The sequence below is a fragment of the Osmerus eperlanus genome, chromosome 21 (genome assembly GCF_963692335.1).
Source record: "Osmerus eperlanus chromosome 21, fOsmEpe2.1, whole genome shotgun sequence".
NCBI classification, from domain to species: domain Eukaryota; kingdom Metazoa; phylum Chordata; class Actinopteri; order Osmeriformes; family Osmeridae; genus Osmerus; species Osmerus eperlanus.
In genome coordinates, this window is record NC_085038.1 from 429047 (window position 1) to 445680 (window position 16634).

Consider the following 16634-nt stretch of genomic DNA (forward strand, 5'->3'; position numbering starts at 1 on the left):
TTAGTTTCCTCAAGGATCACAATGACTCTTGCTCAGAGACTTGTTGCTCTTGTGGTTAGTGGTAACTGATTTAAATTTTTTGTACTCGCTGTGATATATTGTTTTTATTATTGTTGCTTGTTTTTTCCACAGGTACACTTGCACTTATAGCAGTTCATGTTGTTGAATTGTAACTTGTTTAACTACATGCTCTTATGGTTCTTCCCTTTGGCACTTACTTTGGTTGTTCACAATGTGTGCTTCATGTTTTGGCTACTCGCAATGTTTTGTGGCTATCTTGTTGTTATGATCAGTGACCTATGCACTTTGTAAAGCTCTCTCTTGGAAGTCGCTTTGGATAAAAGCGTCTGCTAAATGAATAAATGTAAATGTAGATAAAAAAACACAGTCCATACATGATGAAATTAGGAGAAAGTGGACAGGGTGAAATATGAATGTTATAATAGAACAGGAGAGGACACACTCACATACACGCCTGAGGAACAGTGCTGGGGTCAGGGGTCAGGGGTCAGCAGCACACAGCTGCTGGTTCTCATCACGACAGGTCTGTTCAGAACAGCCAGGTGATGCAGAAAAGCAGTGTGTGGTGGGTTCGCTCCAGGCTGGACGAGGGGAGCAGCATCTTTCCTCCTGCTGTCAGGAAGCCAGGCTGTTTTGAGCCTGTTGTCAGGAAGCCAGGCTCTTCTGAGCCTGCTGTCAGGAAGCCAGGCTGTTCTGAGCCTGTTGTCAGGAAGCCAGGCTCTTCTGAGCCTGCTGTCAGGAAGCCAGGCTCTTCTGAGCCTGCTGTCAGGAAGCCAAGCTGTTCTGAGCCTGCTGTCAGGAAGCCAGGCTCTTCTGAGCCTGCTGTCAGGAAGCCAGGCTGTTCTGAGCCTGTTGTCAGGAAGCCAGGCTCTTCTGAGCCTGCTGTCAGGAAGCCAGGCTCTTTTTGAGCCTGCTGTCAGGAAGCCAAGCTGTTCTGAGCCTGCTGTCAGAAAGCCAGGCTCTTCTGGGCCTGCTGTCAGGAAGCCAGGCTGTCCTGAGCCTGCTGTCAGTAAGCCAGGCTGTTCTGAGCCTGCTGTCAGGAAGCCAGGCTGTTCTAAGCCTGCTGTCAGGAAGCCAGGCTTTTCTGAGCCTGCTGTCAGGAAGCCAGGCTGTCCTGAGCCTGCTGTCAGGAAGCCAGGCTTTTCTGAGCCTGCTGTCAGGAAGCCAAGCTGTTCTGAGCCTGCCGGTTAGGTGCATTTGGTTACGTCAGTGTGGGCTTCCTTCATCCATCACTGCAGCCAGCCACCGCAGTCTCAGCACGGCCACCACCAGCCCTGACAATTAGCTGTCAGGACAGGGGAGCGGGTGACAGATGCAGCCCTGTAGCCGGGCCATACATCACCCCAAAACCATGCAGCTGTGACCATGGAAACCCCCGTTCTGTTATTCTGAGCTCATGGAGCGCCTGCAGCTTGTCAGAGAGGAAGCAGCCCTGACGCCTGCTCTCATTTCCAATGGATCAGATGCATTCTGGGACTGAGATAAGAGTGTTTGTTGGGAAGAAGAGTTGGCAAATTAAAGGGCGTGACCTTAGTCAGCTGGACTTAAGCATGGCGGAGCTGCAGGGATGCTAGTAGGACAAGAGGAGCTAGGATATGAATACCTTATCACCCCAGGGAAGGTTACTGCCTTTTATCATACATATTCAGTGGATTAAGAGGTAGATATAGTGTTAGTGTGGTTCAGAAATCATTAGTAATTGCTATGTTCTATCAGCCTTATGGGCCTGAGCAAAGCAAGTCTAACATACCTGGGTTGTTTCTGCTCTCTTACAATAACGAGAATGTTAGCTACCTCGGAGAAGCCTGCAGCTGCAATGTGAATCACAAAGTAGTTTATGAGGATTTCCAGGAACGCATGAGGAAGTTTGACAGGATCTAATGATCATGTGATTGTGTTGTATGCGGTTTTGCATAAACGGGACGTAATTAGTGCTGTCAGCATCAGGATGACTCCTCCTGTGGGGCACAGGGACAGGGCTGCGGGGGCAGGGCTGCGGGGGCAGGGCACAGGGACAGGGCTGCGGGGGCAGGGCTGCGGGGGCAGGGCTGCGGGGACAGGGCTGCGGGGACAGGGCACAGGGACAGGGCTACGGGGACAGGGCTGCGGGGACAGGGCTGCGGGGACAGGGCTGCGGGGACAGGGCTGCGGGGACAGGGCTGCGGGGTCAGGGCTGCGGGGACAGGGCTGCGGGGTCAGGGCTGCGGGGACAGGGCTGCGGGGACAGGGCTGCGGGGACAGGCCTGCAGGGACACCAGCACTTCACAGCCGTCCTTCCCCCTCTGTGTTAGAGAGAGAGGGGGAGAAGGAGGGGGAGGAGAGAGAGGGAGGGGGAGAGGTAGAGGGAGAGGGAGGGGGAGAGGGAGGAGAGAGAGGGAGAAAGGGATGGAGAGCGGGGGGAGGAAACCAGAGGGAGCAAGGTGAAGGGGGGGAGAGAGAGGGATGAGAGCGAGGGAAGGGTGAGAGAATTGGGGGGAGGAGAGAAAGTTAGAATCCCTAGCAGAAAACAAGAGAAGGACCCTCAAGGTCAGCGCCCGTCAGCACAAGACGGGAGAAACGTGACGAGGGCTTATGGGATGTCTGGCCTGTCTGGTTGGATCAGTTGTTTTTTTCTTCTCTGTCACTGATCCGTCTATTTGTCTCTTGTTTTCTGTTTGTCTCTCCCCCCCTCCTCTCTCCCCCCTCGTCTCTCTCCCCCTTCCTCTCTCCCCCTTCCTCTCTCCCCCCTCCTCTCTCCCCCTCCTCTCTCCCCCTCCTCTCTCTCCCCCCCTCCTCTCTTTCCTCCCCCATCACTCCCCTCCCCCCCTGTGTGGTGACAGGAGAAGCTGTCTGAGGAGGTGCTGAAGCAGAGAGCTGGTCTGGAGGAGAGCCTGGCTGACAGGACAGAGCGAGCGCTCCTCGCCAGCGAGGGAGGACAGGTCCAGGACGACACACGACTCCTCCTGGAGAGACTGCGGTCCCTGGAGGTACGGATACCCTCATACCCCTCTTCCTCCTCCTCCCCTTCCCTTTTCCTCTGCCCTCCTATTCTCTCCTCTCCTTGGATCTCGTCCTCCTCCTCTCCTCTCCTCCAAGTCTTCTGCTCTACATCCAGGCCTGGTTCTCCTGGCTGGGGCCTGCTCCTGGGCCTGGCCTGGGCCTGGGTTTGGGCCTGGGCCTGTGTTTGGGCCTGGGTTTGGGTTTGGGCCTGGGCCTGGGTTTGGACCTGGGCCTGGGCCTGGGTTTGGGCCTGAGCCTGGTGTTAACTTCCTCAGCCCTGCTCCTGAGACTCCAGCCGCAGCAGAACCAGGCAGCCAGAGGACTGGCCCCAGCTGAACCAGGCAGATAGGGGAGTCAGGTGGCTGAGCGGTGAGGGAATCGGGCTAGTAATCCGAAGGTTGCCAGTTCGATTCCCGGTCATGCCAACTGACGTTGTGTCCTTGGGCAAGGCACTTCACCCTACTTGCCTCGGGGGAATGTCCCTGTACTTACTGTAAGTCGCTCTGGATAAGAGCGTCTGCTAAATGACTAAATGTAAAATGTAGATAGCCCCTCTCATATATCCTCTGCAGTTATCTCACTAAGTCTATTAGGAGTTAATCACATTATGCCTGGAGACCCCAGCTACTTATTACCAGAGTGGCCCTTGTGGCTGGTGTTGTGGTGAGAAACGACCAGGGATGTTCCCTCCCCACCGCTCACTTGCTGTCTCACTCTCGCTCTCGCTTCCTCCCTCCCTCCCTCCCTCCCTCCCTCCCTCCCTCCCTCCCTCCCTCCCTCCCTCCCTCCCTCCCTCTCTCTCTCTCTCCCTCTCTCTGACATCATCAGCCTGATGCTGGCTTCACAGCAGCAGTGATAGAGACACAGTCTTATTAGGACAGAGTGCTGCTAATTTCTTGTAGCTTCATGAGTCTTCTGGTACGAGTTGTCTTACCAGGAAGAAGGCCTGTAGGGATGCTGGCCTGTCTCATGATCCATTCCAGGAGTGCATTACCCCAAACGTTACATTTTAAATGGCTTTATCGAAAGTTATCTGCCATTTTATTCCGTCCCGCCTGGGTGATGGATGCCCCTGCAGGAGAGGCAGGCGGAGCAGAGAAGAGGCCATACATCACCCGCCCGCCGCCGCAGCGCCGTGCTAAGTTAGGGCGCCCGCTCTGAGACGCTTCCTCGCTGTGACGGCTCCCTGCATTAGCATGGGGCGCACGGCTAGCGCACGCTAGCAGATTGAATCGTTCTTGAGGCGCTTTAGTTTTCTTTTTTAAAGGTGTGTTTGTTTTTACAGATACTGGACGTACATACAGTCTGTGCTGGAGGCACTTCTGGTGTTTCTCATCCCTCCTCCTCCTTCATCCTCCTCCCTCCTCCCTCATCCATCCCTTCATCCTCCCTCATCCCTCCTCCTCCCTCCTCCCTCATCCCTCCCTTCATCCTCCTCCTAGCAGCCTGCAGGGTTATGGTGATAGAGCAGCCTGCAGGGTTATGGTGATAGAGCAGCCTGCAGGGTTATGGTGATAGAGCAGCCTGCAGGGTTATGGTGATAGAGCAGCCTGCAGGGTTATGGTGATAGAGCAGCCTGCAGGGTTAGGGTGATAGAGCAGCCTGCAGGGTTATGGTGATAGAGCAGCCTGCAGGGTTATGGTGATAGAGCAGCCTGCAGGGTTAGGGTGATAGAGCAGCCTGCAGGGTTATGGTGATAGAGCAGCCTGCAGGGTTAGGGTGATAGAGCAGCCTGCAGGGTTAGGGTGATAGAGCAGCCTGCAGGGTTAGGGTGATAGAGCAGCCTGCAGGGTTATGGTGATAGAGCAGCCTGCAAGGTTAGGGTGATAGAGCAGCCTGCAGGGTTAGGGTGATAGAGCAGCCTGCAGGGTTAGGGTGATAGAGCAGCCTGCAGGGTTAGGGTGATAGAGCAGCCTGCAGGGTTAGGGTGATAGAGCAGCCTGCAGGGTTAGGGTGATAGAGCAGCCTGCAGGGTTATGGTGATAGAGCAGCCTGCAGGGTTATGGTGATAGAGCAGCCTGCAGGGTTAGGGTGATAGAGCAGCCTGCAGGGTTAAGGTGATAGAGCAGCCTGCAGGGTTAGGGTGATAGAGCAGCCTGCAGCAGGTCAGGTGAATCTTTAGAAGCAGCCCCATTTCAACAACCTTTTAAAAGCCCTCTTCATTACTCAACCAGACTTTTACAATGTTCTTTTATAAGTTAAATATGATTGACACTGATTCATGTAGTCTGTTTTGGTACATTCATTATACATGACATAATACAGAATGTTTTACAGCTCCAACAAAGCTTTTAGTGGAGGTGAAATTCCAGCATCGATAATAAATATATGCTTTTTTGATATATATTCATCATGGGGGCTGGTAGAATGTACAGTGGAAACAAGGGTTTGACAACCCCAGCAGTGAGCTAGCCAGAGAGTCCAGAGAGGGGCACTGGCTGTGCCTGCTAAAGGGCAGGGGTGAGAGGCCTGTCAGGGCACTGGCTGTGCCTGCTAAAGGGCAGGGGTGAGAAGCCTGTCAGGGCACTGGCTGTGCCTGCTAAAGGGCAGGGGTGAGAGTCCTGTCATTGACAGTGGAGCTGACAGCCTCTGAAATCCCTTGGCTGCTTTTGACAAATTAGAAACAGTGGAAATCAATAGGCTGTTCACCCTTCAAGGTGAAACAGGAGGACTGCTGGTACTGAGTGAACATTCCCCAGTCCTCTTCTGGAGATCCAGACCACAGACCATCTCCTCGGTGGTCTCTGCCCTCCTCCAGCCCTGCATCTCGGTGCTTGTTCTCTGGTTTTGGAACCCTCCACCAGGGTGCATGAGTGAGTTCTCCAACATCAGCTGGCTGTCAAACTACAAGTAGCATTTCTAACCAATTCTCTCTCTTTTTCACTCTTTTTCAGAGTTCAATTGGACAGTCTCATCATTTTTGAATGCAGCAAGGTTGTTTTCAATGATGACTGAATGTATGTGTGTGTGTTCCACAGAAGGAGAATTCAGCCCTAGCTTTGGAGAACGAGAAGCAGAGAGAGCAGTATGAAAGCTGTCTGGATGAGGTGAGAGCTACACTTCATCCCTTATCTCATCCATCTCTTCACTCCTCATCCCTCCTCCCTTTGGCCACCAGCATGTGGAGGATAGTGCTCTTCTATAGTACACTTTCTATATGCACATCTCTTTGGATAAAAGCGTCTGAAAAATGAATACAAATGTAAATCTGCCAGGTTAGAATCCTTCCTGTGAGCCACCAGAAGCCTCTAAACAGACAGCCTTCACACAGCGACCCCACTCGTGTCTTCTGCAACAAAACGTCTTCCAGAGAGTGACTCTTCCAAGCTCTCAGGCGGTGTGGGTGTTTAGCTCAGCAGGTCTCACCTGCAGCAGGCTTCACCTGCAGACCTGCAGCAGGCTTCACCTGCAGACCTGCAGCAGGGTTCACTTGCAGACCTGCAGCAGGCTTCACCTGCAGACCTGCAGCAGGGTTCACCTGCAGACCTGCAGCAGGCTTCACCTGCAGACCTGCAGCAGGCTTCACCTGCAGACCTGCAGCTGGCTTCATCTGCAGACCTGCAGCAGGCTTCACCTGCAGACCTGCAGCAGGGTTCACCTGCAGACCTGCAGCAGGCTTCACCTGCAGACCTGCAGCTGGCTTCACCTGCAGACCTGCAGCAGGCTTCACCTGCAGACCTGCAGCAGGGTTCACCTGCAGACCTGGGGAGAAGGAACGCCCAGGGCAGGAGGACCCCAGGTCTCTAGAAGAGGGAGGGAGGGAGGGAGGGAGGGAGGGGAGGAGGAGGAGAAGAAAATGAGAGCAGAGGGGGACTGATGTGATTAACGAGCTCCCAGGAGTGGTGGGGGTGGAGGGGGGGGAGGCTGGGAGGCTGGAGAGGGAGATAGAGGAAAGGAATGTTGAGAGAAAAGGAGAAGCAGAGAGAAAATGAGAGAGAGAAGAGGGAGAGAGAGAGGGGAAGGTAGAGAGAGAGAGAGAGAGAGAGAGAGAGAGAGAGAGAGAGAGAGAGAGAGAGAGAGAGAGAGAGAGAGAGAGAGAGAGAGAGAGAGAGAGAGAGAGAGAGAGAGAGAGAGAGAGAGAGAGAGAGAGAGAGAGAGAGAGCATGGGGCTAAACAGCAGTACTAGTACAGGACAGTCTGGCTGGGTTGTTAGTGCCTGGGGCCCCCAGATCCCTGTTCCTCTCTCCTGCCCTCACAAACACACAGCCGGCTTTGTGTTCTGCTGCTCTCTGTGGACCAGAAGAATGCTCTCTAATGATCATGTTCTGATGAACTGTGTGTGTGGTATTGCTGTGTGTGTGTGTGGTATTGCTCTGTGTGTGTGTATATATATATGGTATTGCTGTGTGTGTGTGTGTGTGGGGGCGTGTGTGTTCTATCCTGTGTGTGTGTGCGTGGGGGCGTGTGTGTTCTATCCTGTGTGTGTGTGCGTGGGGGCGTGTGTGTTCTATCCTGTGTGTGTGTGCGTGGGGGCGTGTATGTTCTATCCTGTGTGTGTGTGCGTGGGGGCGTGTGTGTTCTATCCTGCTGGATAAACGCAGTAGCTAGAGGGTGTTTAGGCATTTGGTAGAAACAGCAGAGCTGTTTGTAACAGTTGGGATGCTAGTGTACATCTTCTGCTGGTTAACCAGGTTAGGGTTAGTTAACCATGTTCTGCTGGTTAACCATGTTCTGCTGGTTAACCATGTTCTGCTTTAAACTGGTGTTTCCCATGATGAGCACATCTGACATCTGTCTCTACTGGTGGAGTTGACAGGACAGCTCAACCTAAACTTCTATCTTAATGCTCCTTGGTTGGGTTTGAATAATGAGCCCAGGGTTTCACAGGGGCAGATCAGTAACATGGAATGTCAGTGTGTATCATCATCAACATCTCCCATCATTCAATACACTGGCCAACTGCTGTGGCTTCACACTGTGTAATGAGCAATCAATGGGCTGTAATCGGAGTCTCCTGTCGATGGATTCTGTGGTCTAAACTCTGCTGGTGTGAAGCGCTCTGAGGCCAGAGCCCAATCACAACAAAGCTTTACCCTGCCTCCTCTTCTCCTCTCCTCTCCTTTCCTCCTCCTCTTCTCCTCTCCTCTCCTTTCCTCCTCCTCTTCTCCTCTCCTCTCCTTTCCTCCTCCTCTCTCCTCTCCTCTCCTCCTCTTCTGCTCCTCCTCTCCTATCTTCCCTTCTCTCCTCCTCCTCATCTCCTCTCTCCTCTCTCCTCCTCTCTCTGAGACAATGTAACACCCCGTATATCCGTGTGGTTTGATCTGTCTGCTGCGACAGCCCCTGCCTCCCCTGCCTCCTCTCCTCCTCCTTTTACCCTGCCTCCCCTGCCTCCTCTCCTCCTCCCTTTACCCTGCCTCCTCTCCTCCTCCTTTTACCCTGCCTCCCCTGCCTCCCCTGCTTCCTCTCCTCCTTTTACCCTGCCGCCCCTGCCTCCCCTGCCTCCTCTCCTCCTCCTTTTACCCTGCCTCCCCTGCCTCCTCTCCTCCTCCCTTTACCCTGCCTCCTCTCCTCCTCCCTTTACCTTGCCTCCCCTGCCTCCCCTGCCCCCTCCCTTTACCCTGCCTCCCCTGCCTCTGGGTCTATTAGGATTCTCTCCTCTGAAGGCAGAGCGTCTCAGCTGTATCGTAACCGTGCTTACATCCGTGGTGTTCACTAAAGCCTGTAATCATCACAGATGTGGAGGAAGTTAGAAAGTGTCTCGTCAGCAGGGTTGAGGGTGCAGGGCCGGGCTGTTTGGGCCGGGTCAAACTGGGCCCTCTGCTCTATGACCCAGAGCAACTGAACTCGCTCAATACCTCACTATATCTCATGGTTATATCTCCTTCAATACCTCACTATATCTCATGGTTATATCTCCTTCAATACCTCACTATATCTCATGGTTATATCTCCCTCTCTCTTTCTCTCCCCTTCTCTCCCTCTCTTTCAGGTTGCCAATCAGGTCGTCCAAGCACTCCTCACTCAGAAGGTTTGTCTTTATTTCTATAGCAACCAGTTTAGCAGCTCTTCTAAAATAGACCCCATTTAGAGAGAGTCTTCCTGCTCTTAGAGCATCTCTGAACGCCTGCCTCAATTTGCTGTTGTTGCCTCGACCTAATATGCTTGTGTTTGTGTGTTTGGGGTGTGTGTGTGTCCTGCAGGACCTGCGAGAGGAGTGTATCAGGCTGAGGACCAGAGTGTTTGACCTGGAGCAGCACAACCACAGTGTGAGCGTCCTGTTCCAGCACCGAGCCAGACCCAGCTCAGAGCTGCTGCTGCAGGTACACACACACACACTCACACACTCTCACACACACACACTCACTCACACTTTCACACACTCACACACACATACACACACACTCTCACTCACACACTCTCTCACACACACACTCACTCTCACACACACACACTCCATATCCCCATGTCCCTGAATAAACCATGTTATCGACATGATAGGAAATCCCGATGCATCTCATTTGAATCCTCCTTCACAATATATATTTTAGAAAACAATGTGCTCTTGCTTGTTCTAGCAAAGAGAAGTGTGTTAAGTATGTGAATGCAGAATGTGGGCTGGAGGACAGGAGGGCTGGAGGATAGGAGGGCTGGAGGGCTGGAGGATAGGAGGGCTGGAGGGCTGGAGGATAGGAGGGCTGGAGGACAGGAGGGCTGGAGGGCTGGAGGACAGGAGGGCTGGAGGACTGGAGGACTGGAGGACAGGAGGGCTGGTGGACAGGAGGGCTGGAGGACTGGAGGGCTGGAGGACAGGAGGGCTGGAGGACAGGAGGGCTGGAGGGCTGGAGGACTGGAGGACTGGAGGGCTGGAGGACAGGAGGGCAGGAGGGCTGGAGGACAGGAGGGCTGGAGGACTGGAGGGGCTGGAGGGCTGCAGGACAGGAGGGCTGGAGGACAGGAGGACTGGAGGGCTGGAGGGCTGGAGGACAGGAGGACAGGAGGGCTGGAGGACAGGAGGGCTGGAGGACAGGAGGGCTGGAGGACAGGAGGGCTGGAGGACAGGAGGGCTGGAGGACTGGAGGGCTGGAGGACAGGAGGGCTGGAGGACTGGAGGGCTGGAGGACTGGAGGGCTGGAGGACAGGAGGGCTGGAGGACAGGAGGGCTGGAGGACTGGAGGGCTGGAGGACAGGAGGGCTGGAGGACAGGAGGGCTGGAGGACTGGAGGGCTGGAGGACAGGAGGGCTGGAGGACAGGAGGGCTGCAGGACAGGAGGGCTGGAGGACTGGAGCATCTACACAGCAGCAGCAAGACCTGGTGCTCCTCCAGGGTGCAGCCGGGGAGCGAGGAGCTGTGAGGAGGCGTAAAAGACAAGTTTTTAACTAGAAGTATGAAGCGCTTTGTGTTAGAACCACGTGCGAAATCAAGGGTGAAAATTATCGAAGCGTGTTTAAATAGTATGTGCGGTGATGAGGGGGGCTCACGGTGGTCGACTTCTGAGTACTCCCTCACAAGGCATTAATGTAGCGAGGGCTGCTGTTGTCACGGTTACGGGTTTAGTCAATAAGATACAAAGTGTGTTTCTATCGCAGGCTTACTCTGAGAAAGTAAAAAGAGGATAATATTCCAGTCACAGAAGAGTTCTATACTGAGGAGAAGAGGGGGGAGGGGAGGAAGGGAGAGGGGGGATCGATCTGGGTAATTGAAAAGTATGTTAGGAATTAATGAGCTTCAACGTTTTTTCAACTATTGTGCAGAATTGTTTGAAAATGATTAGCACTAGCTTTATGATTAGCGCTAGCTTTATGATTAGCGCTAGCTTTATGATTAGCGCTAGCTTTATGATTAGCGCTAGCTTTATGATTAGCATTAGCTTTATGATTAGCGCTAGCTTTTCTCATCCACTGGAGCGTGTTCTCTCATTCACCATTTCTGTAGATCCTTCTCAACCAAAAACGTCCATGAAATTATAATCAGTTGCTATAAACGACCAGTTATTGTTATTTTGATGTACTCATAAAGTGTGAGGTGTGTGGGTAATTCCATTCTAACAGACCCTACTGCAACACTTGATTTAGCATGGGATCACTTTGGTTTAGTCAGTCCAAGCCCTGCTCCCTGGGATCACTTTGGTTTAGTCAGTCCAAGCCCTGCTCCCATAGTAACTGTGCACATGCGTGTGTGTGTGTGTGTGCGTGTGTGCATGAGCATGTGTGTGTGTGAGAGAGTGTCTTTGCCCTTGGTCTATGTGACCCTGTCAGGTACAGTGAGGCAGTGTGCCCTTTCATCGTCCAGCCCCGCCCCCAGCCCCGCCCCCCAGACAGGCCCCTGTGACTCTATTGACTGAATGCTTGATGAGGCGTGCTGAGGAGGTGAAATCCTGCACCCCAGATAAGATCTTCCTCCAGGGCAGCAGCCCGGGGCTCTGGGACCACGACGGCACTGCACCACATGGCCTGCTGTGATGACTTCATAGCAGGATAGAAAACCTTCTGCAGTTCAAACTCTAATAAGCTAGCTACCTGGATCAGTGATGTCGTTTTTACTGCCCTGGAGGCTACACACCTTGTGCTTAGTGTCTACTTCCTGTGTTGGGGGTCTACTTCCTGTGTAGACCCCCAACCCCAGAGCTGGTAAAGGCAAGGCTGTTAGAGGCAGAGCTGGTAGAGGCAGGGCTGGTAGAGGCAGGGCTGGTAGAGGGTTAGGGGTTGTTGGGGGTCTACTTCCTGTGTTGGGGTATACTTCCTGTGTTGGGGGTCTGTTTCATAACTGCAACATGTTTCTTCAAGGGAACTGTGTTCTTCGTGTTTGTTTGCTCCTGTCATCTTCATCTTTTGTTGTTCTTTACTGCGTGGAGGAGATGATAGGACAGGATTACTTTTGAACATGTTTTCTTAGACATGTTTCAGACTTCTGTCTGAAAGCTTACAGATTCGATGTTCCTGTCATTCACAAAGTTCACAGAATAGAAAAGCACGATATTGCACATCAGCATCGATCTCAGCTGCTCCGGACCGCGTCAACGGCACCACAGGACTCCAGCTCCATGACCTCTAAGGCTCATTTCCACAAATAATAAAATGGTGTCTGAGCTGTAGTCTGCATTATCATGGCTGGCTGGCTGGCTGACGTTTTCAGCATCTGTATTTGAATAATGAGTGTATAATGCTGAACGGCATCTTCAAAGAACTTAAGAATAAAGATGATTCATGTAACACCGATGAACATTTCCCAAAGCTATGATTAAGAAACGGCTTTAAACGCATCTCTTTTAATTAAAAGAACTAAGTACATTATTAATCCTCTATTAGAAAACTATTACTCACATCAATATGTTTCCACGGCACCAGCATCCAGGCAACAAAGGAACAGTTTTCCTGAGCATGTGAGACATACAAAGGGGAGGAATTATTTGAAGTATGGCATCTACTTCTAGAGACTTCCCACTGAGTTTAGCCTGAAGCTTCTCTCCCTGTCTTTTAGCTTGTTAGCTTGTTCTCCTCACAGGCTGTTTAGAAGGTCACCTCGTTACTCCTGTCAATCAACAACAAACAGGAAACACAACTGTGCTTTCAGAGATGACCCATCAGCTGGTATCTGTAGGGACGGCTGTCCTAATGGCAGAGATGTGAGGCTTGTCCTTGGGCTGGTAGAGGCAGGGCTGGTAGAGACAGGGCTGGTAGAGCCAGGGCTGGTAGAGGCAGGGCTGGTAGAGGCAGGGCTGGTAGAGGCAGAGCTGGTAGAGGCAGGGCTGGTAGAGGCAGAGCTGGTAGAGGCAGGGCTGGTAGAGCCAGGGCTGGTAGAGGCAGGGCTGGTAGAGGCAGGGCTGGTAGAGGCAGGGCTGGTAGAGGCAGGGTGGCAGCAGAGCAGGAGAAGACCTCGCTGTTGAAGGACTTTTGTAAGCAGCAAGATGAGAGAAACAAAAACTGAAAGAATTAGGCTGAATCATGTTTTCAGTCTGAAAGTGACTGATTTAGTTATTTATTTAAGTGTTGTTCGTGATTTTCTTTAAATAAATAAATAAATGTGAAGGTTAATTTCCAGCAGGAAACAGAGTGAGCAGCAAAGACAAGCTCTGTCATGAAGGCAGATAATCAGACGAATAGAGGAACAGAAATAGAATACGGAAGTATACTACTAATAATATACTAATAATACTATACTACATTTACATGTATTCATTTAGCAGACGCTTTTATCCAAAGCGACTTCCAAGAGAGAGCTTTACAAAGTGCATAGGTCACTGATCATAACAACGAGATAGCCACAAAACATTGCGAGTAGCCAAAACATGAAGCACACATTGTGAACAACCAAAATAAGTGCCAAAGGGAAGAACCATAAGAGCGTGTAGTTAAACAAGTTACAATTAAACAACATGAGCTGCTATAAGTGCAAGTGTACCTGTGGAAAAAAAGCAAGCAACAATAATAAAACAATATATCACAGCGAGTACAAAAATTTAAGTCAGTTACCACTAACCACAAGAGCAACAAGTCTCTAAGCAAGAGTCATTGTGATCCTTGAGGAAACTAACATCGGGTCAAGCGAACCATTCCTAAGTACCGTTGTACTCCCGGAACAAGTGCGTCAAATACTAATAATAGTTAAATGAGCTTTAAAGTTTCTGTCCTTCATAGGGGATGTGGCTTATATGAAGAGCTCTGTCGCAGCACATCTGCAGTTAAACACATCGGACGTCTGGGAAAAGATCTGTAATTAGGTTGGAGATTAATATGTGGAAATGTATTTGGTTTTGCATCCTTCCCCAGTGCACAAGTAGTAAAGAAAAGAATGGATCGCAAAATACTGTTTGAGAATGAATAAGAAATCAAAGGACTCCCTCGTTCCCTGATGCAATTATTTCCCATCACATTCATTACTTCTAACAGATGACATTAATGACTGTGAGTTAAGACTGTTGAAGACTGTCCGAGCTGGATCAGGGGAGGGAAGCACGGGGGCAACTCTAGAATAGAACAGGGCATGTTCTAACTCTAGAATAGAACAGGGCATGTTCTAACTCTAGAATAGAACAGGGCATGTTCTAACTCTAGAATAGAACAGGGCATGTTCTAACTCTAGAATAGAACAGGGCATGTTCTAACTCTAGAATAGAACAGGGCATGTTCTAACTCTAGAATAGAACAGGGCATGTTCTAACTGTAGAATAGAACAGGGCATGTTCTAACTCTAAAAGAGAACAGGACACTGGTGGATTTGTGGCTTTCACTCACTACAGTTTCTGGTGTTCTGCTTGTTTTAAGTTCTTTATAGGTCATCTTTAAGTTTTTATAGTTTTTCATTAATAATATATTTTTTTAAATATAGTGACGACTTTGATTGTGGTTTAAATTGCAGTGTAAAAGAGCAGACTGACTCACATTATAGCCACACTGCAACATGAAATCCTGTGCTGCTGTCTATCCAGACTGTCTCTACCCAGACTCTCTCTATCCAGACTGTCTCTATCCAGACGGTCTCTATCCAGACTGTCTCTATCCAGACTGTCTCTACCCAGACTGTCTCTACCCAGACTGTCTCTATCCAGACTGTCTCTACCCAGACTGTCTCTATCCAGACTGTCTCTACCCAGACTGTCTCTACCCAGACTGTCTCTATCCAGACTGTCTCTATCCAGACTGTCTCTATCCAGACGGTCTCTACCCAGACTGTCTCTACCCAGACTGTCTCTACCCAGACTGTCTCTACCCACACTGTCTCTACCCAGACTGTCTCTATCCAGACTGTCTCTATCCAGACCGTCTCTACCCAGACCGTCTCTACCCAGACCGTCTCTATCCAGACTGTCTCTACCCAGACTGTCTCTATCCAGACTGTCTCTATCCAGACTGTCTCTACCCAGACTGTCTCTATCCAGACGGTCTCTATCCAGACTGTCTCTACCCAGACTGTCTCCGTCTAGTTTAGTATCTCTCCCCTGGTCATCCTAGTTCCCCATGCTGCAGAGACCTTCACGTGTGTCAATTCACAGATTGTCTTTGTTGTGCTTTCAGAAACTCCACTCTGGGATCGTGTCGGCGTCCGACCTGAAGCTGGAGCCGGAGAAAAGCCCAACCTTCCTGTTTTCCAGGAAGTCTGAGCCTGCGACGCACGTAAGAGCAGGAACACTGTTATCATCCTCCCTCTGTACCAACTGTTCAGGTACTGCCACTGACATGGAGGCCCCAGAGAAATCATTATAGGGGATTAAAATACCCACCAACTATTTGGAGATTTGACCTGCTGCACTAGGCAAGAGGAGCTGGCAGTATCACTTGGCCCTAAGAGAAATAAATCCCTGTCATATTACCAGAAACCATCGATTGAAACTCGTTCCCAGTAAAAATGAGTCCATATGACAGTGTAGTACATTAGTCATCTTATATATTATGCATAAAGGTCTGAAAAATGAAAGCCATTCTTTAGCCTTTTACAGCACAAGGGCCAGAGTGGATAACTGTTCATGCGTTCCACGAAGGTTACCGTAAAAAGCAGAACGAGATGGACGTTCTGTCTGTCTTTTCATATTTGGAGCTTCCAGGCAATATAATGTGTTTAGATGAAGCAGAAACAAAAATTAATTTATTTAGTTACAGCTTTGTTGCAAGGTAATGCTCAAACATAGAAGGAAAACAATATATTTGAATGCTGCATGTATCCTATTGGTTCTGACTAATTATTGTGGTGTGTCTGGATGCATGAAAACATCTGTTGGTGAGATTGCTCACAAAGCTATGGTCCAATATCAGGCTTACATCTGAAGCCTTTCTGCTACGTTTCAGGAATACTGTATTAGTAACACCAGCTGAGCACAGAGTACTTGTCTGTGATATGGACACGCATGTGCAGCTCTGCTTAATATCACACAAGTCCCAAACTGGGACCTGCCCTGTATGTTCCCAGTCTAATCCATCTCCTCTGTCCTTGTGACAGGAAGTGCAGCAGGGCGCGAAGGCGGGACTTCCTGTGTGTACGCGTGCGAGCCAGCTGAGTGTGTCGGCATGTTCCCCTCGAAGCTGCAGCAGCAGCGAGTTGTCTCTCTCCAGCACCTGCAGCGAATACTCCAGCACCTCCTACACGTCGACCGCCCCACGCGCCTCAGACAGACTGGTACGCACAGCCAGCACACAGCCAGCACACAGCCAGCACACAGCCAGCACACAACCAGCACACAGCCAGCACACAGCCAGCACACAGCCAGCACACAGCCATCACACAGCCAGCACACAGCCAGCACACAGCCAGCACACAGCCAGCACACAGCCAGCACACAGCCAGCACACAGCCAGCACACAGCCAGCACACAGCCATCACACAGCCAGCACACAGCCAGCACACAGCCAGCACACAGCCAGCACACAGCCAGCACACAGCCAGCACACAGCCAGCACACAGCCATCACACAGCCAGCACACAGCCAGCACACAGCCAGCACACAGCCAGCACACAGCCAGCACACAGCCAGCACACAGCCAGCACACAGCCAGCACACAGCACACGCACACATGCTTCATAGAGGGGGGAGGCCACCCACAGACATGCTTCATAGAGGTGGCTGCGGGGGGAGAGGGGAAGGCAGTGATTGTGCCCCCTTGGTGGTGCCACTGCCAACAGCTCTAACTCGCTCTTACACTTCAAATAATTTTTTTCATTACAATCAAACATACCAAGTAGTGCATGTAGAAGGACCAGCAGA

General features: G+C 51.1%; 1 protein-coding gene across 1 annotated transcript in view; it reads left to right on the forward strand.

Annotated features, from left to right (window-relative positions):
* LOC134007357 (nck-associated protein 5-like) overlaps positions 1–16634 on the forward strand; it is a 92894-nt gene that overhangs the window by 55076 nt on the left and 21184 nt on the right. The window contains exons 8-13 of the mRNA XM_062446772.1: positions 2841–2987; positions 5979–6047; positions 8930–8968; positions 9141–9260; positions 14953–15051; positions 15872–16048. Of these exons, the coding sequence (XP_062302756.1) occupies positions 2841–2987; positions 5979–6047; positions 8930–8968; positions 9141–9260; positions 14953–15051; positions 15872–16048 (651 nt within the window). The remainder of the gene's footprint in view (positions 1–2840; positions 2988–5978; positions 6048–8929; positions 8969–9140; positions 9261–14952; positions 15052–15871; positions 16049–16634) is intronic.